This window comes from Acanthamoeba castellanii, assembly GCF_000313135.1.
Source record: "Acanthamoeba castellanii str. Neff unplaced genomic scaffold scf7180000084741, whole genome shotgun sequence".
Classification (NCBI taxonomy): Eukaryota; Discosea; order Longamoebia; family Acanthamoebidae; genus Acanthamoeba; species Acanthamoeba castellanii.
The window spans coordinates 877,741-900,979 of NW_004457702.1; the positions used below are offsets into that span (position 1 = coordinate 877,741).

Below are 23,239 nucleotides of genomic sequence, written 5' to 3' on the forward strand. Positions count from 1 at the left end.
TGCGTCACAGTCGTGTCGTGTTGCGAGTTGTGTGTTGTGTGTTGTAGACAAAAACGATGGTACATGGGTCGTGTGCGGTGCGGTGCGGTGTGTTGTGTTGTCAGTCGTCGTGCAGCTGACGTCGGGCGATGTGGCGCCACACGAAGCGGCCGACGGCCTGAATCGAGCGCTCAACCTCGCGGTGGGACGACGGGTCGTGGAAGACCTGGTAGGCGTGGTTCATGTGCTCGCCCACGTCGAGCTCCACCTCGAGCCCGGCGTCGACGCACTTGGCGTGGAGGGCCTGGATGTCGGCCAGCAGCGGCTCCTCCCCGCCCGCGGTCAGCATCACCGGCGGCAGGCCCTGCAGGTCGCCGTAGATCGGCGAGATGTACGGCGACAGCACGTCGGGCGTCGTCGTCGTCGTCGTATTCTCTTCGCTTTCGTTCTTCCTGTCGTCGTTCTTCTTCGCATTCTTGTTGTTGTTGGCGACGCCATCGTAGTCGCTGGTGCCGAGATAGGCGTCGATGAAGCGGCGGGCGAGGCCCGACTGGGAGCGGTGGCTGGCCGGCTGGGCGTAGGACTCAGGCTTCATCACGCTGCTCGACTCGCTCAGGTCGACCCACGGCGACATCAGGAACGCGCACAGCGGGAACGCCGGCGGCGTCTTGCGCGACGGCAATGCAATGGGTAGCTTGGTATTCCCCTTCACCGTCTTCTTGTCCTGCTCGTCGCTTTCGCTTTCGCTTTCGTTCTCTTCGTGGTCGTCGTCACCGTTATTCGTAGCCGACGCGGCGTCATCGCGCATCTGGCGGATGAGGAATAGGAGCGCCAGCACGAGGCACCCGCCGGCCGAGTCGCCCGCGAGGACCACCTTCTCCGGCGGCACGTTTCCTCCGTTCTCGTCGATCAGCCTAACCATCTCATGTGTTAGTCCATCAGTGTGTGTCGTGTTGTGTGGTGTCATGCGTGTCATGTGTGTGCGTGTCGTGTCATGTGTGTGTCGTACCAGAGATAGGCGTGGAGGCATTCCTGGAGGGCGGTGGGGAAGCGGACGTGCGGACTGAGCGAGTAGTCGACGGCCAGGAAACGAAGCCCTTTCATCTCCCGACTGAAGTGCCACAGACACCGACGGTAGGTGGTGGACGACCCCACGCAGAAGCCGCCGCCGTGGAGGTAGAGGACCGTCGCGGCCGGCTTCTCCTCGTCTTCCTCTCCATTTCCATTTTCTACATTTCCATTTGGGCCGTGTACGCTGGCATCGCCCCCTGATGTCGATCGAAACTGGTTGTCCCGGCCGAGGTTGTCGTTCTCGCTCTTGATGCGACGCTTCGATAGCTTGACACGCGTGGTGGAGGCGAGGTCGTCCATTTGCGTAGACGAAGATGGCGAAGAAGATGAAGTAGAGGTGGCAAGAGTGGATGACGATTTCGATAGATTCTTGAGCTCGACCTCCTCGTCTTCGTGCGACTTGCTTCGGTAGGCCACCTTGCCCCCTCGCGAATTGCTCTCCGATTTCGACAGAATGGCCCGATTCTCGAGGTGACGTCCATCATTCTTCTTCTTCTTCTCATTCTTGTCGTTGTTGGGTCGTCGCTGGGCGAACGGGCTGCGGTACTGGACCATGTCCGCCCGGATGCCGCCGCAGTAGACGATGCGGATCGAGCTCGTCTCGGCCGGCGGGTCGGCCGCGAAGTCGGCCGACAGCTGGCACAGGTCGGTGAGGCTGAAGCGGTGGTGGTTGCGCAGGAGGGCCTGGCCCATCTCGTGCTGCACCTCGAACCCGACCGACCACGAGGCGTAGGCCGCGCCCTTCCAGGCCCGGCGCGTCAGGGCCAGCGGCACGGCCAGGCCCATGGACGACCCGAGCCGCAGCAGCTTGGCCTTGCTCACCCTCTTCGCGGTGGCCGCGGTTGGTGTTGTCGTGGTTGCGGTAGCTGAAGTTGACGAGCTCAAAGTGGTGATAGAGGAGGAGGAGGAAGAGGAGGAGCTGGCCAACACCTCGAGCGGTGTGCCGTCGTCCATGGCGTTGGTAGTGACACTAATTTGAAGCGAAGGCGCGGACGCGGAAGAAAAGAACGAAAGCGAGGAAGAAAGAGCGAAGGAGCGATTGTCGCCGCCGGCGGCGAAGAATGAAAGCGGCGAAGAGGAGGTGAAAAGGAGCGAGAGGGAGGCGAAGTGGGCGAAGCAGAGGTAGGAGGAGAAGACGACGGAGACGCCCAGGAGGAGAGAGGGCAGCTGCACGTTCACCAGCTCAACGAGCAGTGTCAACATCAACTCGAGAAAACTAAACTTCAAAGATTGGATGGGTGGAAGTGAGAAGAAGGTGGAGAAGATGAGTGTAGATGGGAGTGAAGGAGAAGGAGAAAAAAGAAGAGTACTTGAACCAACCAAGGAGTGTACTCGGGCTAATAACAGCCTCGTGGTGGTTGCGGCCTGTTTTGGTTTACGCGAAGATTTCGGCCTCCAATCCTGTGCTTCGCCGACTGCGAAATATCTCACGACTTCGCCCAACGCGGGGAGATTGAATTTCCCATTTCTTTCATTGGTGGTCTCGAAAGAATTTCATTCCAATTTCTTTCCACCAATTTTTTATCTGAGAATGTGAAGAATGCAGTACATTACTCGGAGCATTCATACCCAATCGTTTATATACCACGTAAATAGTCGCCGAGCCAACCGGACCGTTTCAAAAAGCGGTCGCAAGCCACTTGGATTGAGCTGCTCGCGATGTTGATGCTGGCAGCTGCTTGCGTGGTGGTCATTGGGGTGGTTCGCTGGTTCGTCGAGCGCAAGGTTTGGTTTCAATCCCTTTTATGTTTATTTAAATTATAGTTCCCTTTTTTTAATTTTAAATTGGCAGAGGCTTGGCCTGCCGGGTCCGTGGGGCGTCCCGTTCGTGTACAACTGGCTCGACGGCCTTGCCAACCAGGGCCGCATTTACGACTGGTTCGTCGACAATACTGACAAGGTACCAACTACCACAAAGCCTCCCACGTGGTGCCGCACACACAACATGACACACGCACACACGCACACGCACGCACACACACGCACACACACGCACATACACGCACGCACCGCACGCACACGCACGCACGCACACACACGCACGCACACGCACACACACGCACATACACACACACACGCACATGGCACGTAGTACGGAGGGGTGTGGGCCGTGACGGGGCCGGGCAAGCCCTGGATCGTGGCCGTCAACGATCCCGAGTCCGTCGACCACATCCTGCGCACCAACTTTGAGAACTACGTCAAGAGTACCCACCAACACGACCAGCCCTCAGCTTGATCACTGGCACTGGTCTGCTAACAATTCTTTGTTGTTGTAAACACCACCAGGCGATCGCATCATCGACATTCTGCACGATTTCCTGGGCGATGGGTGCGTGCCGTGTTGTGTGCAACGCGTGTTGTGATCGTGTGTCGTGTGTCGTGTGTCGTGTGTCGTGTGTCGTGTGTCGTGTGTCGTGTGTCGTGTGTCGTGTGTCGTGTGTCGTGTGTCGTGTCGTGTGTCGTGTGTCGTGTGTCGTGTGTCGTGTGTGTTGCTGACACTTTGTTATGGCACCCAAGAATATTCAACACCAACGGGCGGAACTGGAAGCAGCAGCGGCAGACGGCCAGTCACCTGTTCAAGGTGCGGGAGCTGAGGCACATGGCCGAGATCTTCCTCTCGCACGGCCGCCAGGTGGTCGACATCCTCCAGGTGGCCGCCACCGGTGACAAGCAACCGCAAGTCGACATGCAGGAACTGTTCGCCCGCTTCACCCTCGACTCCATCGCAGGTTTCCACCATGGCCCCTTCCCTCTTCTTTGAGGTTTTGCCTGCAGTCGACTCATTACCTCCTCTGCGCGTTCGTGCGTGCGTGCGTGCGATTGGCGTTGTGTGCGGTGTCGTGTGTGTCGTGCGGGAGCAGAGATTGCGTTTGGCAAGAAGATTGGATCGCTGGAGAGGCCGGTGTCGTTCTCAGTCGCCTTCAACACGGCCCAGCTCGTCAGCGACTCCCGGTTCCAGAAGTTCTGGTGGAAGGTACCTTGTAACACCTCCACTCGCCCCGTCCCGGTCGGAACTAAACCAGTTGTTGCGTGTGCGATGATGCGCGTGTCGTGTGCGTGTCGTGTGCGTGTCGTGTGCGTGTCGTGTGCGTGTCGTGTGCGTGTCGTGTGCGTGTCGTGTGCGTGTCGTGTGCGTGTCGTGTGCGTGTCGTGTGCGTGTCGTGTCGTGTCGTGTCGTGTGCGTGTCGTGTGCGTGTCGTGTCGTGTCGTGTCGTGTCGTGTCGTGTGCGGTTGTGCGTGTGCCATTGTGTCGTGTGTGTCGTGTGTCGTGTGTTGCCGTGTTGCCGTGAGTCTGCAGCGAATGCCGTGGATCAAAAGCGAGAGGGACATGAGCGCGGCGGTGAAGGTGATGGACGAGTTCGCCTACGGCATCATCAAGGAAAGGCGGCAGGACCCCGACATCGGCGACAAAACCGGTAAACCCAAAGATCATAACAAGCTGCATAGTTCGTTTCACCACAATTTTGAAAATTGCCATCTGTGTGCGTGTGTGTGTGTTGTGCGGTGGTGCGTGTGCGGTGGTGCGTGTCCACGTTGTGTGTGTGTGTGTGTGGTGTGTGTGTGTGTGTGTGTGTGTGTGTGTGTGTGTGTGTGTGCGGTGGTGCGTGTGCGGTGGTGCGTGTCCAGATCTGCTGTCGCGCTATATCGAGATGACGGACGACAACGGGGAACCGTTCACGGACACCTATCTGCGCGACATCGTACTCAACTTCATGTACCGCACTCACCCTTGCCCCCCCCTCAAATTGAAATCATTGCATTCCTAATTAATGGAATCACAGGATTGCCGGACGAGACACCACTGCTCAAGCACTCACCGTACTTACCCGCCTCACCGACGCACGACACTCACACTTGAGTGTGAACACACTCTGTTTTCATGTTTGCTGACATGCTGATATGCTGATGTGGTGCAGCGATAGCAGGTAAAGTGGCCATTTGCATTGCGAGGACAGTGGTGCTTTTACCTGCTATCGCTGCATCCCGAAGCCAAGGCCAAGGTTCGGCTGTTCACGCAGCCCGGTCATTAATAATCATTTTTTTCATTATAGGATATATTTATTACAAAATTCTATGTACCAACCCGGCCCGCGCGCAGCTGGTGGCGGAGATCGACACGGTGCTCGGCGGCAAGGAGCCGGCGTTCGACAACGTGGACGACCTGCCCTTCCTTCACGCCGTCGTCAACGAGACCCTCAGGTACGACTCTCATCATCATCATCAGTGACTGGACAACCCCTCGACGTATTCGTTCAATGACACACGCACACGCACACGCACACACAGACTGTACCCGCCCGTGCCGGTGAACTCCAAGGCCGCAGTCAACGACGACGTGCTCCCCAACGGCGCCTTCATTCGCGCAGGGGTACGCCGCACACGCACACACGCGGTACCGCACACGCACGCACACTTTGAACCAAAATTGAATTGCGGTGGCGATGGTGGTGGTGGTGGTGGTGATGATGATGATGGAGAGCAGATGCAGATCAACTACTCGCCGTGGGTGCTCAACCGGCTCCCGCAGTACTGGGACCGGCCGAACGACTTCCGGCCCGAGCGGTGGATCGACGGCGAATCGGCCAACGGCGGCCTGCCCGTGCCCAAGAACAACGCCCTCCCCTTCATCCCCTTCAACTTCGGGCCCCGCACCTGCCTCGGCATGAAGATGGTACTCCTTACCCATCATCGCGTTGTGCGTGCGTGTCGTGCGTGTCGTGCGTGTCGTGCGTGTCGTGCGTGTCGTGCGTGTCGTGTCATGGCTAATGGTAACTCAATGCCAGGCGTACCTGGAGATCAAGATCATGGCGGTGCTGCTGCTGCAGAAGGTCGACCTGGTGCTTGCGCCCGACCAGGTACGCAATAGGGACCCTATACTTGAATGTAACGCAAAATTGTGCTGATCGGTGTCGCCCATCGTGCATCGTGCATCATCAGGAGGTGCACTACCGGTCGGCCATCACCCTGTCGGCCAAGAACGGCATCCGCATGGTGCCCCAGCCTCGCCCATGAAAAACAACCACGTAATTGTTCTTTTTATTTTTTAATCCTATTTTTGATCCTATTTTATGATGTTGTTATTATAATCATGTCTATGTTTTTTGTCATGAAGACAACTTCACCACCGAGTGGGGGGGGGCAGCTTGCATTCCACATTCCTCTCTTCAGTCGGCCTGCGCGCCGCCCTCGATGTATGACGTCAGCACGGCCGGCTGGTGGTGCTGCGCCTCTTCGCCTTCGTCCTTGTAGTAGCGCTGGCGCTCGTCGTCGTTGTCGTCCCCGTCGCCGACGGCGTGGTACACGTAGCCGTGCTCCTCCTCGACCACCTCCTGCGCCTCGCCCGGCCGCACGAACGAGAACTCGGACCAGTGGATCGCCAGGTCCCAGAACGACGTCGCCACGAAGAACGAGACCACAATCACCACCTTACCTGTTGGTCGTGTGTTGTTGGTCGTGTCGCGTCGTGTGTCGTGTGCGTCGTGTCGTGTCGTGTCGCGTCGTGTGTCGTGTCGTTGGTCGTGTCGTGTGCGTTGAGAACGGAGCAAATGAGGTGTTGGGGGGGGGGGCAGAGCGCGACTGGTACCGGCGGCGGAGGAGCTCTCGTAGGCGTCGTTGGCGTAGAAGGCGTAGAGCAGGAACGCGAACAAATTGTACACGATCATCGCCAGCTGACCGAATCGACCTGGGCAGGAAGTGTAAGAAAAGAAAAGAAAGAACACTGAAAGAAGAAGGCTTGCGTGGTGGTACCGAGGTGGGTCCAGTTGGTGCTGATCTTCTTGATGTCCATGAGCCAGATCATGAAGAAGGTCTGCATGATGTGCGTGAACAGCAGCAGGAGCAGCGTGATCACCACCATCGCATTCTCGGCCTGCGTGCGCCCACCCAAATTTCGTTAGGCCGGCCCTTTCGCAAACCATGGGCAACCCACCGGGGTCCAGTACCTGGGTACAGACGAACACGATGAAGATGACCGACGTCACAGACGACGTAATGCCCAGCAGCACTCGATCGAACGTTATCACCACCCTATCGCACACGCACCCGCACACAACACAACACGCACACGCACACAGCACGCACATGCATGCACGCACACGACACACGGGAAGTGGTTAACGAAGAATTGGGGGGGCGGGCGTGGTGTTGGGTGATGAGCGGACCAGTGGGCGGCGAGGTTGCGGTAGAGGGCGGGATCGGTCGGGGTCCAGTGCCAGAGGGCGAAGATGGTGTAGAAGAGCAGGCTGCCCACCAGCACGGAGAGGAGGGCGAACAGGTAGCGCCAGGTGTGGGGTATGAACGCGATGGCCAGCATCATCAGCGCCGCCACCACGAACAGCAGCACTCCCTCGCCCGGGAAGCACACCCGCTCGCCGCGTTTGTGCGCATCTAACCGCAACACACGCACACGCACACGCACACGCACCACACACCATCGTAAGAATGTGTCGTGTCGTGTCGTTGGTCGTGTCGTGTCGTTGGTCGTGTCGTGTCGTACGGGGTTCAAAGTTAAATTTGAGCCAATGGCGTGCGATGTTACGGTGGAATTCGACCACGAGTGGCAGCACGAGGGTCGAGATGGGGACCACCTCCGGCAGCTTCTTCTCCAGCCGGTGCGCGTACCCGTACGCCGAACCTACCCCCCCAACGACGAGCGAGCATGACAATCATCGTTAAGGTGGCGCTGTACGTCATGCTGACAGCAACACCGCAAGTACCCACGACGTCGACCACGGCCAGGGCGCTGTAGATGGTAACGATGGACATCACCAGCAGGTCGCACACCCGCGAGTTCATCCGCATGTCCTCCTTCGCTTGCCTGACATCATGCGCCACCTTAATGGTTAGTTGAACGCCACCTTAAAAGTGCGATTAAGGTGGCGTACCGCTGGCGCAGCATCAGGAAGACGAACTCGAAGAGGGCGCAGAGGATGCTGAGGACGTGGAAGGCGCCGAACAGGGCGCGGTCCTCCTGCTTGACCAGGAACGAGACCGAGTCGACGGCGACGAGGGCCACCAGCGAGAGGAGGAGCAGCACGGTGGGCACCGACACCAGCCGCCGCATGAGGGCCTTGCACCCGCGCCCGCGCCACTCGCTAAAGAAGGCCCACAGCGGCACCAGGCCTGAAGAAGAAGGAGAAGAACGTCAAGTCAGTCACACATGAAGTAGTAGTAGTAGAAGAAAAAGAAGAAAGAAGAAAGTGTGGAGTACTGAGGATGACGTAGACGTAGAGGAAGATGGCGAGGACGAGTCGTGTGATGAGCCAGGCCTCTGAATGCCGCTTGCTGTCCTCCATCAGCTCCGACACGAACAGGCCCACCAGTAGAATTCCTGGTGTTGGGGTGAGAGCAATGTAGCGTGTTATAAAACAACATGGTCTGTAGTAGGGGGGGGGTTAGCAAGTACCAACGACAGCTATGAGCTGATAGCCCAGCATGAGGGACTTGACTCTGGCCATGATGGTAACCAGCACACAAGTTCGGTACTAAACACTTTGCAAGAGATGTAAAAGATGTAATAGAGGAAAGGGGTGAGGCCACCCAGAAGAGAACGATCATGTCCGTTGGTGCTTGCGCCCAGACGTCGGCGGTTCGCAAAGAGAGAAGAAGACGAGTGTGATGGGGGCCAAATCAAAGCGGGCGAGAAAGGGGGGAAAAGAAGGGTGGACCCAACCAAGAATCCAGTGGCACACGTAACCTAATCTCCGAGGGGCTCAAATTTCCGCAGAACTGTCACCATAGCCGCGTGCACGAATCTCACCGCACACACACGACTCACGACACACACGACACACACACAGTCAGGCGACCTCACACACAACATGAGCCAGATTGAGAAGTGTGGTTATTGAATCGATGAAGATCAAGAAGACGATGAGGATGAGGAATGGGTGGCGGCGGAGTGGGTGGCGGCGGTGGAGGAGTTGAAGGCCTCGGGCACGGCGAGGAGGTGGAAGCACTCGCGGAGGGAGAGCCACCACTGGTCGATCGGCCGACGACGCGCGACGTCGATCATGGGCAGGACCCGCTCCAGCGGCGTCGTCAGCGTCTCGCCCGCGATTTCTCCGACCACCGCACTGCCCGCGTGTCGTGTGTGTCGTGTGTGTCGGGTGAGCAGGTTGTGTGCGTGCGCGGTCACGAGATTGAAGTTACCTGGGATGCGGAGCGGAAGGCGTGGCGGTCGCGGCAGCGCGGCCGATGAACTCGATGGCCTCCGCCGCCATGCGTACGGCTCTGGAGACCATACATACACACCAAGCGAAGCGATGAATGATGAGTGATATCACTACTATCCTGAGCCGTGCGCACTGTGTGCGGCGTGCGTGCATGTGCGGGCGGCGTGTGATACCGAATACGATCGATGGGAGAGGGATCGCCGCCCTGCTGCAGATGGCCAAGCACGGCCTTGCGCACCGAGAAACTGCCCTTGCCTGGTAGTCATCACCAACACGAGCCGACGATCAGGAATGAAAGGCGCCAGTGGTGGGAGGGGGGGGGAGCAAGAATGACCAACCTTCTTCCTCAAAGAGCGAGGCCACGAAGTTGGTGTTGTACACCTTGTTGGCCTTCTCGTTGATGACGATCAGGCCCATGCCGCCCGCCATGGACTTGTTCTTGTGCGCAAACCTGCGTGTGTCGTGTGTGTCGTGTGTGTCGTGTGTGTCGTGTGGGCGGGAGGATGCAATGTTAGGGCAGAGAGGCGGAGGAGGCAGAGCGCAGAGGCGGTGGAACCGTTGGACAAGCTCGAGGCTGTTGTCCTTGAGGAGGTCGAGGGTGATGCCCTCCTCGGGCAGGTACACGGTCTCTGCACCGGCGCCTAGCGCGGCGTTGAGGGCCAGGTAACCGCAGTAGGCGCCCATCACCTCCACCACAAACACTCGACCTACAGTGATAGCGCTCTGCGTGTGCGTGCGGTCGGGCGTGTGCGATGATGTGTGTGCGGTTGTGCGTGTGCGGGTCAGAAAACAATTCGTACAATTACGGTGATGCGGGAAGACGGAGGTGGACATGGTGCCTGCTTGATCTTGTCCATGGCTTCGAGGATGTTGTTGAGGGAGGTGTCCGAGCCGATGGAGAATTCGGTGGCGGGCAGGTTGTTGCTGATGGTCGCCGGGATCAGGATCTTCGTGAGTCCCAGCTTGGGGAACTTCTCCTTTCGCTTGTCCAGCAGCATCACGCCCTGTTTTTATCACCGCACACAAAATTCGCAATTACGACACGACACACGCACGACACGACACTCGCACGGCGACACGACACGACACGCACGGCAGGAAAGACGGAGAGATACCTCGAGAGCCTCCCAGCCGCCGATAATGAGAAGATTGTCGATGTTGAACCTTTCAAGAACATCGGCGATCTTCTGGAGCTCGGGTTTGCCCTGTGACGACGACAGCCGGACCAAACGGTCAGCTGCAACGCTTAGCTGTCAAGGCATTTATTATTATTACTATTATTATTATTATTATTATTGGCGGGGGTACCTTGGGGGCCGCTCGCGAGGTGCCGAGGAGGGAGCCTCCGATGGAGGACCAGCCGTTGACCGTCATCCAATCGACCTCGCGCACGTCGCCGCGCACCAGACCTTCGAAACCCTCGTAGACCGCGAACACGCGAAAACCTGCGAGCGGTCATTGCGAGTGAGCACTGTGTCGTGTCGTTGGACGTGTCGTGTCGGTCGTATCGTGTGACCGTCACCTTTATCGAGGGCCAGACGGACTGCGGCGCGGACGGCCGTGTTCATGCCGGGCGACGACGCCCCCGCGTGCATTACAGCGATGTGCGGGGCCGTGTTCTGAGCGAGCGGTGCATGGGTCAGAAGAAAACAAAATAAAGCAAAACAAAAACAAAAACAAAAATATACCGAGGGAGCGTGGAAGTGGGGCTTGGGTCGGGCGAAGGTGACGAAGGCCGCCTGGGAGTCGATGAACTGCTGACCTCGCATCGCACGAGCCTCATTGTACTTCTTGGCCTCAATCAAGCGCGCCACCTCCTTGGTCTGGTGATCGCTTTACATGATGAGCATGTGCTGTGTGCGTGTGCCATGCGTGTTGTGTGCTGCGCTGTGTGCCGTGCGTGGTGTGTAGCGTATTGAGGTACCCGAGCGACGCACTCCATGAGCGGTTTGAGGACGATGGAGCTGCCGGATGTGCAGATGAGACGCGACTCCATGTTGGCCGCGTCTTCGGAGAACAGTGCGTCAACTGCTTCCGCACCGAGTCGCGTGGACTGCGAAACAGCATATGCGGTTCATGTATGTAGGTTAGCACACATGCATCGATCGGTGCGGTGAGTGTTCAGGTGTGCGCGCGCTACGTACCATGATCCGATCGTAGGCCGAGGGCGTGCCGCCGCGCTGTACGTGGCCCAGAATGGTGACGCGCGTATCGTGGCCCAGCTCAGTGTCGAGAACGCGCTGGCATGGGAAAGGTGTGAGTAAAATTGCATTGAAACGCGTGGAGTCAAGTGTTCTACCTTGACGTCATCAGATTTGATGGGTTTGCCATCGATGTCAATGGCGCCCTCGGCTACAATCACAATACTCGACCTGCCAACGCACCACACACACACACGTGTGGCGAGAGAAGATGAGTTCACTTCGGTCAACGGCATGCTCTCTCCGGGGCTATGGCGCACCTCCTGCCGGAGCTGCGGCCCTGATCGATTCGTTCGCACATGTGACGCTGCCAGTTGGCCACCGGCGACTCGGGGACCAGCACGTAGTCGGCACCGGTCGCGAGACCAGCCATCAGCGCCAGCCACTGACCATGCAAAGAAAGAAGATTAGGCCCGGATTGATCGGCTGAATTGGGGCAGCCACAGGTGGTGGGCGAAGGACTTACGCCGCAGTGCCGGCCCATGACTTCGACGACGAAGGACCGCTTGTGCGAGGCCGCCGTGGACGAGATGGCGTCGATGGCCTCGAGAATGCGATGCAGTGCCGAGTCGGCGCCGATGGTCATGTCCGTGCCCCACATGTCGTTATCTAAGAAAGGAGCGTGAGTGAATTTAGAAAAAAGGTTATCATGGCAAAGCTGTGGAATGTACCAATCGAGCCCACGAGGCCGATGATGAGCAGCTGCTCGGCGGCGTGCTCTCGCTTGACCTTGCCCTCCGCCACGAGCTCGTCCACCAGCTTCGGGTAGCGCTCTCGAAGGAGATTGGCACCCTGGGTAGCAATCACAGCAAGAAGACGCTGAGCTTCAATACAAGAAGAAGAAAAGAGAGAAGGTGGTGCGGGTGAAGCTTGACGCACCGTGAGCGAGCCGTCACCGCCGACGACCACCAGCTTGGAGATTCGGTGGTGGATGAGCGTGCGGACGGCTTTCTTCATTCCCTCCCACTCCTTGAACTCATCGCATCGCGCGGTACCAATCACCGTGCCTCCCTACATCGATCAATACGCAGGCAAGGTGCGAGACGACCATCAGGCGCAGGGTGGTGAGTGGCCAGCTCGTTGGAGGCAAGAGGTGGCGACGAAGCGATCGTCGCCGATGAAGAGAAGAGCTCGCGTACCTGCGCGAGGATGCCGGAGACGTCGCCCCAGGTCATTTCGACGATCTCGTTGTCGAGCAGGCCCTTGTAGCCCTCGCAGATGGCGTACACCCTGGCGCCTCTCTTGAGCCAATTCAAGCCACCGCTTGGTTAGCCTCATGCACGACGCACGACACACACACGACACACGACACACGACACACGACACACAAGAATGACTCACCTGGAGAGCAACGCGCACGACGGCACGCACGGCGGCATTCATGCCCTGAGCGTCGCCTCCGCTGGTGATGACTCCGATGGCCTGGCCCCAGCCCGGCTTCCTCTTTCTCCTCTCGTCATCGTGCTCTTGGCTGCCCTTGCGGTTGGCCAGCTCCTTGAGCTGCATCTTCTTTCTCTGCTCGAGCAGGGTGAAGAACTCCTGCATCTGCCGGTGCTCGTGCGGCGATGAGGCCAGCAGGCTCGATGACGGCGAGCCAACGGACGTGAACGAGGATGGTTCGAAGGTGAAGAGCTCTTCGCCCTCATCGCCATTTCCTCCATTGTGGCCGAGGATGGCGTCGGTCGAGGAGAGTCGCGCACCCATCTGGTCCGACGATGACAGTCGAAGAGAGGGGCCACCAGGTGCAGGATTCGTGATCCATCGATTGCGCAGCTCGAGGAAGCGAAGGAACGACATTTCTCACGTCAATCTAAATTGAGAAAAAAAAGATTGCCGCTCTACTCGATTTTTTGCAGATTATCGATGGAGCGCTGTGCCAATGCTCGTGGGACCCGGGCCGAGAAGAGCAAACGATTGAAAATAAAGCAGGCGCCACTGTTGATTTATTGTATCTCCCGCAGCCGGTCGTGCTGACAAAGAGTGAGTACCCCAGAAAGTCCCAACGGAAAACTAGGAGAAAATCATTTTCTTGAACACCGCGGTGGGCTGGCACTGAGTACCACAGTTCGAACAGAAACAACGAAGAAGAAGCAGTAGCTAGACATGAAGCGGGCCACCAGCGTCAGCCGCACTCTTGTTGGCTTGGTGCGCTCCCACCCACTTTCAGCCAACAAAGATGGCTTCCTGCTTCACTTAAAGTGTCTCTTGGCGAAGGAGGAGTTCGAAGGGGTGGAGCTGGGACAGAGAGGGTGGACATGATGGTGTGTCTAACTCTTCTCCTTTTGTGGTAACCTCACAAGAACAAGCAGGTCACTGGGCCGCGAGCAGGGACCATGCCCCTGCTGTCGTCTCGCCACTTCTCCTCCACTACCCCAGTTCAACGCGGTACACGTACCACCAGCATATCCCCTGTCATGTCGTGTAGAGCGTGTCGTGGTATGGATGGCCTAGCCTCACATCTTCTCTCTACTTTGTTTTTTTAACTCAACACCACAGAGAAGCCGCGAGTGAAGGAGCTGAGGGCCTACGTCGTTCAGAAGGACGAGGCCGGAGCCGACTACCACCGCCAGCAGTCGGGCCACTGGATCATCGACACGCCCATCTCCAACCCCATGTCCGTCTACCCGCCCTACCGCAAGTCCCGCGTCAGGTAAGCCATTGTTTTGCTTCTACTGCTTCTTCTCCTTCATCTTCTTCTTTATCTTTTACTGCTTTCCCTTCTCCTTTATCTTCTTCTACTGAGAAACGCGTTCATGACCACTACGTACACGCAGCTGGGGAATCGACGTGCTGGGCACGGTCATCGTAGAGGCCGAGCTGGAGGACGGCACGGTGGGCGTGGGCACCAGCATCGGCGGCGAGCCGGCGTGCTACTTGATCGAGAACCACTTCTCGCGGTTCGTCGAGGGCCAGGACGTGCGCAACGTGGAGCTGATGTGGGACCAGATGTGGCGCGGGTCGATGCCCTACGGCCGCAAGGGCCTGGCCATCCAGGCCTTGTCGGCCGTCGATCTCGCCCTGTGGGACTGCCTCGGCAAGCTCTGGCAGGAGCCCATCTACAACCTCCTCGGCGGCAAGACTAAGGAGAAGCTGCCCGTCTACGCCACCACCAGCCGGCCCGACCTCGCTAAGAAGGTGCTCACATATGACACACTAATACGCACCCCGCACGCACACGCACACGCACACTCCGACCCGCACGGAGACACGTACGCATGCTTGTCAAGTACCCTGCTGACCTCTGCGACCGCTCGAGCGCAGATGGGCTTCCACGCGGCCAAGTTCCCTCTGCCCTACTCTCACGCCGAAGGCGAAGAAGGCATGAGGAAGAACATCGAGTGTGTCAGAAAGCACAGGGAGAGCGTCGGCCCCGACTTCCCGCTGATGATCGACTGCTACATGTCCCTCACGGTTCCTCTTCTCTTCCCTTTGGCAGGCATTATTGTGTTTTATCACCAATTTATGGACTGATTTTTGTTACGATAAACAATCAGGTGCCGTACGCGATCGCTCTGGCCAAGGCGGTGGAGCCCTACAAGATCAAGTGGATCGAGGAGTTCCTTCCCCCCGATGACTACGACGGCTACTCGCAGGTCAAGAAGGGCAAAGGTGCTGCCTCCCCATCCACCAGCACTCGCGCCGCTCCACTCATTGGTGTCTTGCTTGATGGTGTACAGGCGAGGCCTCTTGTTTGTTGACTACGGGCGAGCACGAGTACACGCGCTACGGCTTCCGCGAGCTCATCGAAAGGTGCGGAAGATTTGTCACGTTGTGTGCGGCTGTGTTTGGCGTCGTGGTGTAATGCTGGTGGGTGTGACCACAGGCGGTGCGTGGACATTCTTCAGCCCGACATCACCTGGGTGGGAGGCCTCACTGAGGCCAAGAAGATCTACTCCATGGCTGCGGCCTATGACATCCCTGGTGAGTATCTCCGCCCCCACTCCACCCATCATTATCATATGTGGGCCGCCGCTCACCGTGGGGCGTGAACGCGATGACCATGTGAAGTGATTCCGCACGGCTCGTCGGTGTTCTCCTACCACCTGCAGTTCGCCTATGCCAACTCGCCCATGGCCGAGATCCTGATCATGAGCCCCAAGGCCGATAAGGTAAAACACGCGAAACACGACACGACACACGACACGCAACACAACAATCTGAAACATGTTGTCACCATAACAGGTGGTACCAGTGTTCGCCAATCTGTTCACCAACGAGCCGCTGCCGGACGACCAGGGCTACCTGCAACTGGACGAGAACAAGCACGGCTGGGGCGTGGACCTCAACAAAGACGGTCTCAAGCTGCAGAGGCCCTACCCTCGGCACCAGCACTAGTGGACTGGCTGGGCACATGTGGCCACATCATATGATACCACTCAAGTGGGATATACACAAAAAAGCCAAAAATCAGCCGAAGTCCCACTAAAGGCAAAATGGGGGGGGGGAGTGTATGGCTATCAAACAGGTTGAGGCAGAGTAGACTATAGCAAGCACAGCAGGAAAGTGGGAAGGGTGTTCCCCATCTAGTGCTTGAGACTCTTGGTTATGGGTAAGCTGCTGCTTCAAAGGAGTGTCTTCAAGCTCACACTGCCCTACAACAACCTCTCCTCAGACCATTGTGCAACCATCCTCAAGGGCATTGCCAAGGCAGCAGGCCTGGACACTACCATCTTCATGGCCCACACCTTCTGCAAATCAGGCATCATGGTGGGCATCAGAACAGGCATTGAGCTGGACGCCCTCTTCCACCTTGGAGGGTGGTGCACACCCGCTGAACCAGTAGCTGTCCGACCGAATTGCTGACATCACCATTGACGCTGCTCCCAGTCACAGGCGCAAAAGCCAACAGCCGGGGCGTGTACACCAGCGTCCAGCCCCGCCGGACCCAACGCCAACACCGCGCAGGCCGTCAGAGCGCCGTGCCTGAAGTCCGTCAGGAGGGTCGCGATCCCGCGGCACGATGCGCACCAGGCCCGGCTCGCACCGCCGCACCAACATACCGAAGGACACACCTTCCACCGCTCGAGCACTGCCGCCGCGCAGCAAACGCCCGTGGCGAAACGCGCCTCGTCGTCGACGTCGTAGTCGGAGTCTCGCCAGTGCGCCGTATAGCACGCCGGCAGCACCAGTAGCGCATCGCACCACGGAATGAAACGACCGCCGCCGGCGTCGTCGTCGTAGTACCGCCCGTTCATGCCCACGGCGAGCAGCCCCCGATCGTCGCACACTGCCCAGCACCCCAACACACCGCACACGGCGTCATGGCCATCGCCAACGCCGCCCTCAACGACGCGATAGCCGGCGGCCCCCACGTGCTCCGCCAGGACCCGCCGCACGCTCCCCAGCCACCTCCGGGTGCCGCCGGCAACGCCGTCCGATTCGAAACAAAACAAAAAAGAAAAGACCCACACACCCCCCCGCTTTCCCCATTTTCCGGGTATCGGACCGCAGGAAGCACCCCCGTTCCGTGGCCGGAGCGTCGTGGGCCATCGCCAACACGCAGACGACCGCGCCTTCACCGAGATCGCCACGGCCCACGGACAGGGCCTCAAGCATGACCCCGACCGCTTCACCGAGATCGTCATGGCCCCACGGACAAATCAGCGCGCGATGCACCAATCACGGAGTAGGATAAACAACATATTATGTTGGGGTAGGAGGGGTATTTTGGCAAGGAAGCCCACTCACAAGAAACACTCACAAGAAGTAAGTAGGTCCAAGATGATGAACAGCAAGGTGTTTGTTTTGTTGGTTGTGGTGCTGGCTGCGCTCGCGGTCTCGGTGACGGCGGTCAAGAACCTCGACTTTGCGCTCGAGTACCGCGGCAAGTGCGACTTCTCGGCCGACAAGAGCAGCGCCAACTGCCACCTCAAGGCCCAGTCCCAGGAGGTCCTCACTCACATCAAGTACTCCCCCTTTGAACCGTTCAATATTTCACACCAATCATCTGCACTAACACTCTTCTATTCTTTCAATCTGCGATGCAAGGGGCGACGGTAATGTGGCAACGAGCGTGAGGAAGCTGATCGGCAGTGTCTCGAACCTGGACTTTTTCACCAACTACAACTTCACCTCCTACTCCTGGACCTCCAAGGGCTCTCTTGTACGCCCCCCAATAAGCCTTTTTTCGCTTTCGTTCTTTGTTCCAATTTGCCGTGGCGTCTCATTTGCGTTTGTGTGCGTGCGACAGTCGTTCGGTGTGCACACGACGCAGAAGAACCATAGGCTCGAGTTTGAAGACTCGAGCATTGGCCGGATCAACCCGTACCCCTACTCCTACGGTTTCGCCACCTCGTGGAAGGTGACCAAGGGCTTCGGCGCTTTCGACCAGGGTGCATAATGTGGTGGCTGGTGGTTGCTGCTGGAGCACTGACTGATGATGCACCCGCACCCACCCGACACACCACCATGCACAGCCGTGGGCCTCATCACCGCGAACGGCGTGTTCGACATCGATGCCAACGGGGAGACCAAAGAGGTCGTCGTTGGCGTCATCGGTGCGAACAACTTTCACCCCTGCGTGTGTGTCTCCGTTATGTTGTCTGAATTGGTGGTCGGTCGCCTTTCTCTTCCACCCACCCACCTACCTACTCAGGCGTCATCTACTACAAGGGCAACAGCAACAGCACCCTTGCCGCCAACTAAGCAATCCCCAAACCCACTTATGGTTGTTGTCCATCACCAGAATCAGAATTGCATTTTGTCCTCTTTACATCACAGCCCATTCCGTTTCTAGGACATCACCATCACAGCCACACACCAAACTGGGTGGTGTGTTCAGGCTGCCTAAGTACATTGCAGGTGTGCCCTCTCCAATCCTGGCAATGGTTGCACACACAGTGTCCAAATGACTGCTCATGTCAGTTGACTCAACTTCAACCTCACAGACCACTACAACTACAGGTAAAAGTTGAACTGATAGTGCTGAAAAATCAACAAGTTAAAGTTGAATAAAAATGTGCTGAATTCACTGGAGAAGCTGGCAGGCAATGTGCCCTCTTGTGTGAAGGAGGGGAGGTGGAGAAGGAAAGGGCTGTGTGCTGTAGTGAAGTGGTGGGTTTGTTGAAGATGGAGCAAACAGGATACATATTCCCTTACCAACCAGCATGAACAGTGTTTGCTGTCTCCTCAATATGGCTTGCATCAGTTGAGAGTGGTGGGGGGAGGCTCTCTGTATAGCCAAACTCCTCTACAATGTCACCCTGCACTGGTTGAATGATGACAAGTCTCTGCTGGAATTGTGGACAGGCACCCCTCCTCAACCACTTTCACATGTTTGGCAGGCTTGTATTCAAGTCCTGCCCACCTTGCATGGCAAGCTTGATGATTGATCCCAGGAAGCAGTCTACCTTGGACCAGCCCAAGTGCAACTGCCAGTGGCCATGTTGTGAGTGCAGCCCCTGCCAGTAGCCCTAATCAACTGAGTGAGGCCACTGGGGTCCCACTGTGACCAATGTAGATGCTTGCAGCCCTGCCATGATGGGCACAGCCAAAGGCATCACTCACACTCTCTACCCCTTCTTTGCCTTTACCACCAAGGCCCCCTATGGCCACCCAGCAGCTTATTATTTTACTGCATTTTGGAACACAAGCAAAAGAAAAACGCCTTCTTAAAAGTCAGCCAGCCGCAAGCGCACATGGCCACGGAAGGAGGGGCAGTAAGCATACGAAGGTATGGTTGGCTTGGATGATGTTGGGGGGGGGGTGAAAGCGAAGGGAGTTGGGGACTGCGACTGAACGTGTGTATTGAGCAGGACGGTCTGGCTTGTCCGCCATGGGGAGCGGGTGGACGACGTGGCAGCCGACTGGGCTCTGACTGCCCCTCGCGCTTTTGACCCGCCACTCACCGAGACCGGCGCCACACAGGCCTTCAAGACAGGTGCGGCGAACTTGCCGTGTTTGTTGCGCTCTTGCCTTCTCTCTTCTTCTTCTTCTTCTGTGAGCCGTCATGACAAGAACGTGAGTGCGCAGGCGCGCAGCTGGCGCGGGAAGGCATCACGCAAGTGTACAGTTCGCCATTCCTTCGCTGCGTGCAGACGGCACACCATATCATCCAGGGCATCAGGAGCGCCCGAGACCACACCACCACCGACGAGCCGCGACTGACGATCAAGGTAGACACGGGCTTCGCTGAGTACATGTCGACCGCCAACTTCAGCAGCCCGCCCAAGTATCTCACCGCGCCCGAGCTCCTCGAGCTCCTCCCCGAAGCGCCCATTGACGTCGACCACGCTTCTCTTGGTACACTCTGTTCGGACCGCCCACCGATCGTGCGTGCGGGTGTGCGGTGCACGAGCAGATGACTGATCGCACACAACGCACTACGTCGGCGTGCGTGCTCGCAGTGACGCCGACGTACCCGGAAAGCGAGAGCGACATGCGGGCGAGGTGCGGCCTGGCCATCAAGAGCCTGTTGGCATGCCGGAGTCCTGGGGACACCAACACAGTCATCGTGACCCACGGCTCGCCCGTGTCGGCCATCCTGCAGGCCCTCGCCGTGGTGCTCTTCTTTCTTGCGTTGATGTTTCTTCGCGTTTGGCTCTGAACTGCACCGGCACGTCATCGACGCAGGTCCAGCTGCGACCGGCCGCGGTGCCCTACAGTTCGCTGACAAAGGTCGTGGAGGAGCGACCGGGCGTGTGGCAGGCCTCATCACCGCTGGCCGATACCACCCAGTACTCCCCTTTCTTCAGCTAGTTCAGGTTCTTCGTTTGTTCACGTTCTGCCGCTGAGCTGTGCTGCTTGCTTGACGCGCAGCTGGCGCGGAGTGTGCTAGCGCAGCACTGGTGTGGCGACGACCAAAGATAAAAATAAGAAGAAAGAAAGAAAAGGTAAGCAGAAGGGCCACGCGGCCAAGAAGTCGCGACTTCTCATCGCACCACTGCCATCCCAACCGGCTGCGGTTGTCTGCGCTACGTACCGGATCACGGGACGCGTGCTGGTGTCTTGGGCGCGCCGGAGTTCGAACAAAAAGTGCAAACCACCCAACAAACACAACCCGCACACAACCCAACAGCTCGAGAGATCTCGATCACTTGTGGACACTTGCGCCAGGAGTTTGTAGTTGCCTCCACCAGCAATCTAGATTGATTGCATCGGAAGCATTGGATCCAACAGCCCATTCGGTTTTCAAGGGAGAAATCGAGAATCGTTCCTGCATCGTTACGGCACGGACTCTTAGATTGCCAGAAGCAAGAACAAGATGGCCGGTAGGGAAGCACAGCAGGCACAGGCTGCCGCCAAGGAGTTCCTCTTCAAGGTGCTGGTCGTAGGAGGTACGACTCCGCCTTCATCTATCATGTTTCATCATAATCACCTTTTAATCTCCTCTTGGTTGTACCCTGCAGACATGGCAACGGGCAAGACTGCCATCATCAGGCGTTGCGTCGAAGGTGCCTTCTCCGATAACTACAAGACCACGATTGGAGTCGGTACGCGCTACTCCTCTTCACCCTACGCGCCACCACATCCTTCTCTAAACCCAGTCTGGTAAACCCCCCTGCAGATTTCGCTCTGAAGACCATCAAGTGGGGCTCCAACACGCTTGTGTACCTGCAGCTGTGGTACGAACCGCCTCCCTCTGAGCTCTCCGCCAGCCTCGTCGCATTATCGCTCACTTTGCTCTCCCCCCTCTCTTGGCACCCGTAGGGACATTGCGGGACAGGAGCGGTATGGCAACCTCACGCGCGTCTACTACAAGGAGGCCGTTGCTGCCTTTGTCGTGTTCGATCTCACCCGCAACTCCTCCTTCGAGTCCGTGAAGCGATGGAAGGACGACATCGACAACGTGCGTCCCGCCACTCCCATCCACCAACTGCACTTGCCTCCGTTTGTTGTCGCTGCATTGCCGTCTATCGCTGCTTCCCTGGTGCATAGAAGGCTGACCACCAGGCGCGTGTGGCGCGTTTCCCTCCAACACAGAAGGTGCGACTGCCCAACGGCGACCCGCTGCCGGTGATCCTCTTGGCCAACAAGTGCGACATGGTCAAGACGGCGCTCAACGAGGAGGTGATGGATCAGTACTGCAAGGAGGTACGAACGCCGCCCGGGCGCCCATCAGCAGAGATGGTTTTCGTGTAGCACGGCTCACACCTCCTCGATTGGTTGGATGGTGTCAGAACGGGTTCATCTCGTGGTTCGCCACGTCGGCCAAGGAGAACACCAACATCGACGAGAGCGTGGCGTGCATCGTGAACCACGTCATCAAGAAGGACGAGCAGGGTGCCAAGGGCGACGCCGAGGCCTTTGCTCTGAACGAGGCCGGACCATCCACCCGACCCAGCTCCGGCGGTTGCTGCAGCTGACCGATGGCCCCATTCCCCTTGCCTGGGTCGATGGGTGGTGTGGTGGTGGTTGAAAGGGCAGTGCGCCCGTCCGTGTTTTGTGGGAGGAAGAGCAGGGGGACACACGTAGATCTCTCATCTTTGTGTCGTCACATAAACAACAAACAAATGATGTCCCCGTCTTCTTGTTGGGGCCAACACACAGAGACAGGGAGCCCAATGTCCCATCGGACGATTCTTGGAAGGGCGAATGGGAAACGTAGGAGTTGCGAAACGCCAGTGAACGCTACGTCTGAATTACTCCGTTCCTGGAAATTGTCTGGCGCCGGCACTCCGCCGGAGCTGCACTTGGTCTCGTGCGCTCGCGTCTCTCTTGTTGTGTTGATTCCTCCGCATCTACCGCAAATCAATCCGAATCGAAGATGTCGTTCACTCCCCCCGCTGGTATGGACAAGGCCTGCATCCCCGGTGATGTGGACAACGGTGAGAAGCTCTTCAAGGCTCGCTGCACCCAGTGCCACACCATCAACAAGGTACCGGAAATCAGCCAACTTCTCACGTTACCTCGCACTTCCATCTTCAAGCCTTCAACTCCCCTTCATCTTCCGACGCTTGAGCTCCTTTCAATTTTTGGAATCATTCAATTCTTCCGGGACTGATGTGATCTTTCATTTAATTGTCAATCAACAGGGTGGCGGAAACAAGCAGGGTCCCAACCTGTACGGTCTGATCGGCCGCAAGTCTGGCATGGTTCCCGACTACAAGTACTCGCCCGCCAACAAGAACGCCGGCGTCACGTGGACCAACGACACTCTCTACAACTACCTTGAGAACCCCAAGAAGTACATCCCCAAGACCAAGATGGCCTTCGCTGGTTTCAAGGCCCCCCAGGACCGTGCCGACGTCACCGCCTACATCGTCAAGGCCGCGCAGGAGTAAAGGCTCCGCCGTCAAGCACCTTCTTCCCTTAATTTTGCAAATAATTATTACACAAAGCTTGCTTGGTGTTGGTCAAAATGGGCTGAGATTAATCACAAATTGCTCCATGCGTAGACTTGGACTTTGCATCAAGACTTCGCACGGCGCCAGCTGTGGAAAGCTGGGGAGCGAAAACCTGAACCAAAGGCGCAGGGGCGTCCCCAAAGGCATTGTAGCAGCGCAGGACTGAGGTCGGAGTTGGGAGGGGCGGGCAGGGCTGTGGTTATTGGATACGGCCATACTGCGCAGAAAGCACCGCTTCCCATCCGAACAGCGAAGTTAAGCTGCGCCAGGCGGTGTTAGTACTGGGGTGGGCGACCACCCGGGAATCCACCGTGCCGTATCCTTTTGGCTCTCTGCACCACCATCATCTCATGCATCTTCCTCCTTTTTTGCCCGCGTGCTGCTCTCGCTCTCCCGGGTACGATCACTGGATGCGCACAGAGCACGCACGATCGGTGGGTGGTTAGCCCGGTTTTTTCCGTCTTTGAGGAGGCTGAAGCAACCTGACACGTGCTTCGCGTACGTTCAAGAAGAATCATAATAATAATAA

General features: G+C 57.7%; 10 protein-coding genes across 10 annotated transcripts; 6 read left to right on the forward strand and 4 right to left on the reverse strand.

The window, feature by feature from the left end:
- Positions 1-100: 100 nt before the first annotated feature.
- Positions 101-2,004, reverse strand: ACA1_175160 (alpha/beta hydrolase fold domain containing protein; the record flags this gene model as incomplete). Its single annotated transcript, XM_004356689.1, is given in 3 exon segments — positions 101-853; positions 869-893; positions 989-2,004. The coding sequence occupies 3 exon segments, from the start codon at positions 2,002-2,004 to the stop codon at positions 101-103; spliced, it is 1,794 nt and encodes a 597-aa protein (XP_004356742.1).
- A 705-nt stretch (positions 2,005-2,709) lies between these two features.
- On the forward strand, positions 2,710-6,063 carry ACA1_175170 (cytochrome p450 superfamily protein; the record flags this gene model as incomplete). The annotated part of the gene is made up of 14 exons (XM_004356690.1): positions 2,710-2,751; positions 2,843-2,950; positions 3,143-3,254; positions 3,337-3,379; positions 3,568-3,779; positions 3,912-4,024; positions 4,349-4,496; positions 4,678-4,751; positions 4,977-5,051; positions 5,150-5,250; positions 5,338-5,419; positions 5,534-5,722; positions 5,835-5,906; positions 5,989-6,063. 14 exons carry the CDS (start codon positions 2,710-2,712, stop codon positions 6,061-6,063), a joined length of 1,446 nt encoding a protein of 481 aa, XP_004356743.1.
- A 152-nt stretch (positions 6,064-6,215) lies between these two features.
- Positions 6,216-8,507, reverse strand: ACA1_175180 (uncharacterized protein; the record flags this gene model as incomplete). Its single annotated transcript, XM_004356691.1, has 10 exons — positions 6,216-6,481; positions 6,635-6,733; positions 6,799-6,919; positions 6,993-7,077; positions 7,212-7,437; positions 7,547-7,684; positions 7,767-7,867; positions 7,935-8,172; positions 8,261-8,380; positions 8,456-8,507. The coding sequence occupies 10 exons, from the start codon at positions 8,505-8,507 to the stop codon at positions 6,216-6,218; spliced, it is 1,446 nt and encodes a 481-aa protein (XP_004356744.1).
- Positions 8,508-8,911: 404 nt separating this feature from the next.
- Positions 8,912-13,222, reverse strand: ACA1_175190 (6phosphofructokinase; the record flags this gene model as incomplete). Its single annotated transcript, XM_004356692.1, has 19 exons — positions 8,912-9,125; positions 9,202-9,282; positions 9,398-9,479; positions 9,563-9,675; positions 9,781-9,947; positions 10,025-10,228; positions 10,340-10,429; positions 10,533-10,669; positions 10,747-10,843; positions 10,913-11,047; positions 11,149-11,277; positions 11,369-11,464; positions 11,524-11,596; positions 11,686-11,810; positions 11,892-12,034; positions 12,097-12,217; positions 12,305-12,436; positions 12,565-12,666; positions 12,797-13,222. The coding sequence occupies 19 exons, from the start codon at positions 13,220-13,222 to the stop codon at positions 8,912-8,914; spliced, it is 2,667 nt and encodes an 888-aa protein (XP_004356745.1).
- Positions 13,223-13,758: 536 nt separating this feature from the next.
- ACA1_175200 (mandelate racemase/muconate lactonizing enzyme family protein) lies at positions 13,759-15,760 on the forward strand (the record flags this gene model as incomplete). The annotated part of the gene is made up of 9 exons (XM_004356693.1): positions 13,759-13,810; positions 13,922-14,075; positions 14,200-14,560; positions 14,687-14,836; positions 14,920-15,034; positions 15,103-15,175; positions 15,249-15,346; positions 15,434-15,534; positions 15,608-15,760. The coding sequence occupies 9 exons, from the start codon at positions 13,759-13,761 to the stop codon at positions 15,758-15,760; spliced, it is 1,257 nt and encodes a 418-aa protein (XP_004356746.1).
- Positions 15,761-16,120: 360 nt separating this feature from the next.
- Positions 16,121-16,620, reverse strand: ACA1_175210 (uncharacterized protein; the record flags this gene model as incomplete). The annotated part of the gene is made up of 2 exons (XM_004356694.1): positions 16,121-16,242; positions 16,290-16,620. 2 exons carry the CDS (start codon positions 16,618-16,620, stop codon positions 16,121-16,123), a joined length of 453 nt encoding a protein of 150 aa, XP_004356747.1.
- Positions 16,621-17,146: 526 nt separating this feature from the next.
- On the forward strand, positions 17,147-18,070 carry ACA1_175220 (uncharacterized protein; the record flags this gene model as incomplete). Its single annotated transcript, XM_004356695.1, has 5 exons — positions 17,147-17,331; positions 17,414-17,528; positions 17,616-17,757; positions 17,842-17,922; positions 18,021-18,070. The coding sequence occupies 5 exons, from the start codon at positions 17,147-17,149 to the stop codon at positions 18,068-18,070; spliced, it is 573 nt and encodes a 190-aa protein (XP_004356748.1).
- A 992-nt stretch (positions 18,071-19,062) lies between these two features.
- Positions 19,063-20,201, forward strand: ACA1_175230 (phosphoglycerate mutase family domain containing protein; the record flags this gene model as incomplete). The annotated part of the gene is made up of 6 exons (XM_004356696.1): positions 19,063-19,097; positions 19,180-19,304; positions 19,397-19,666; positions 19,771-19,925; positions 19,997-20,100; positions 20,183-20,201. The coding sequence occupies 6 exons, from the start codon at positions 19,063-19,065 to the stop codon at positions 20,199-20,201; spliced, it is 708 nt and encodes a 235-aa protein (XP_004356749.1).
- Positions 20,202-20,627: 426 nt separating this feature from the next.
- ACA1_175240 (Rab32 protein, putative) lies at positions 20,628-21,729 on the forward strand (the record flags this gene model as incomplete). The annotated part of the gene is made up of 6 exons (XM_004356697.1): positions 20,628-20,700; positions 20,773-20,856; positions 20,931-20,988; positions 21,074-21,212; positions 21,347-21,457; positions 21,544-21,729. The coding sequence occupies 6 exons, from the start codon at positions 20,628-20,630 to the stop codon at positions 21,727-21,729; spliced, it is 651 nt and encodes a 216-aa protein (XP_004356750.1).
- A 401-nt stretch (positions 21,730-22,130) lies between these two features.
- Positions 22,131-22,647, forward strand: ACA1_175250 (cytochrome c, putative; the record flags this gene model as incomplete). The annotated part of the gene is made up of 2 exons (XM_004356698.1): positions 22,131-22,241; positions 22,399-22,647. 2 exons carry the CDS (start codon positions 22,131-22,133, stop codon positions 22,645-22,647), a joined length of 360 nt encoding a protein of 119 aa, XP_004356751.1.
- Between the last annotated feature and the right edge of the window lie 592 nt (positions 22,648-23,239).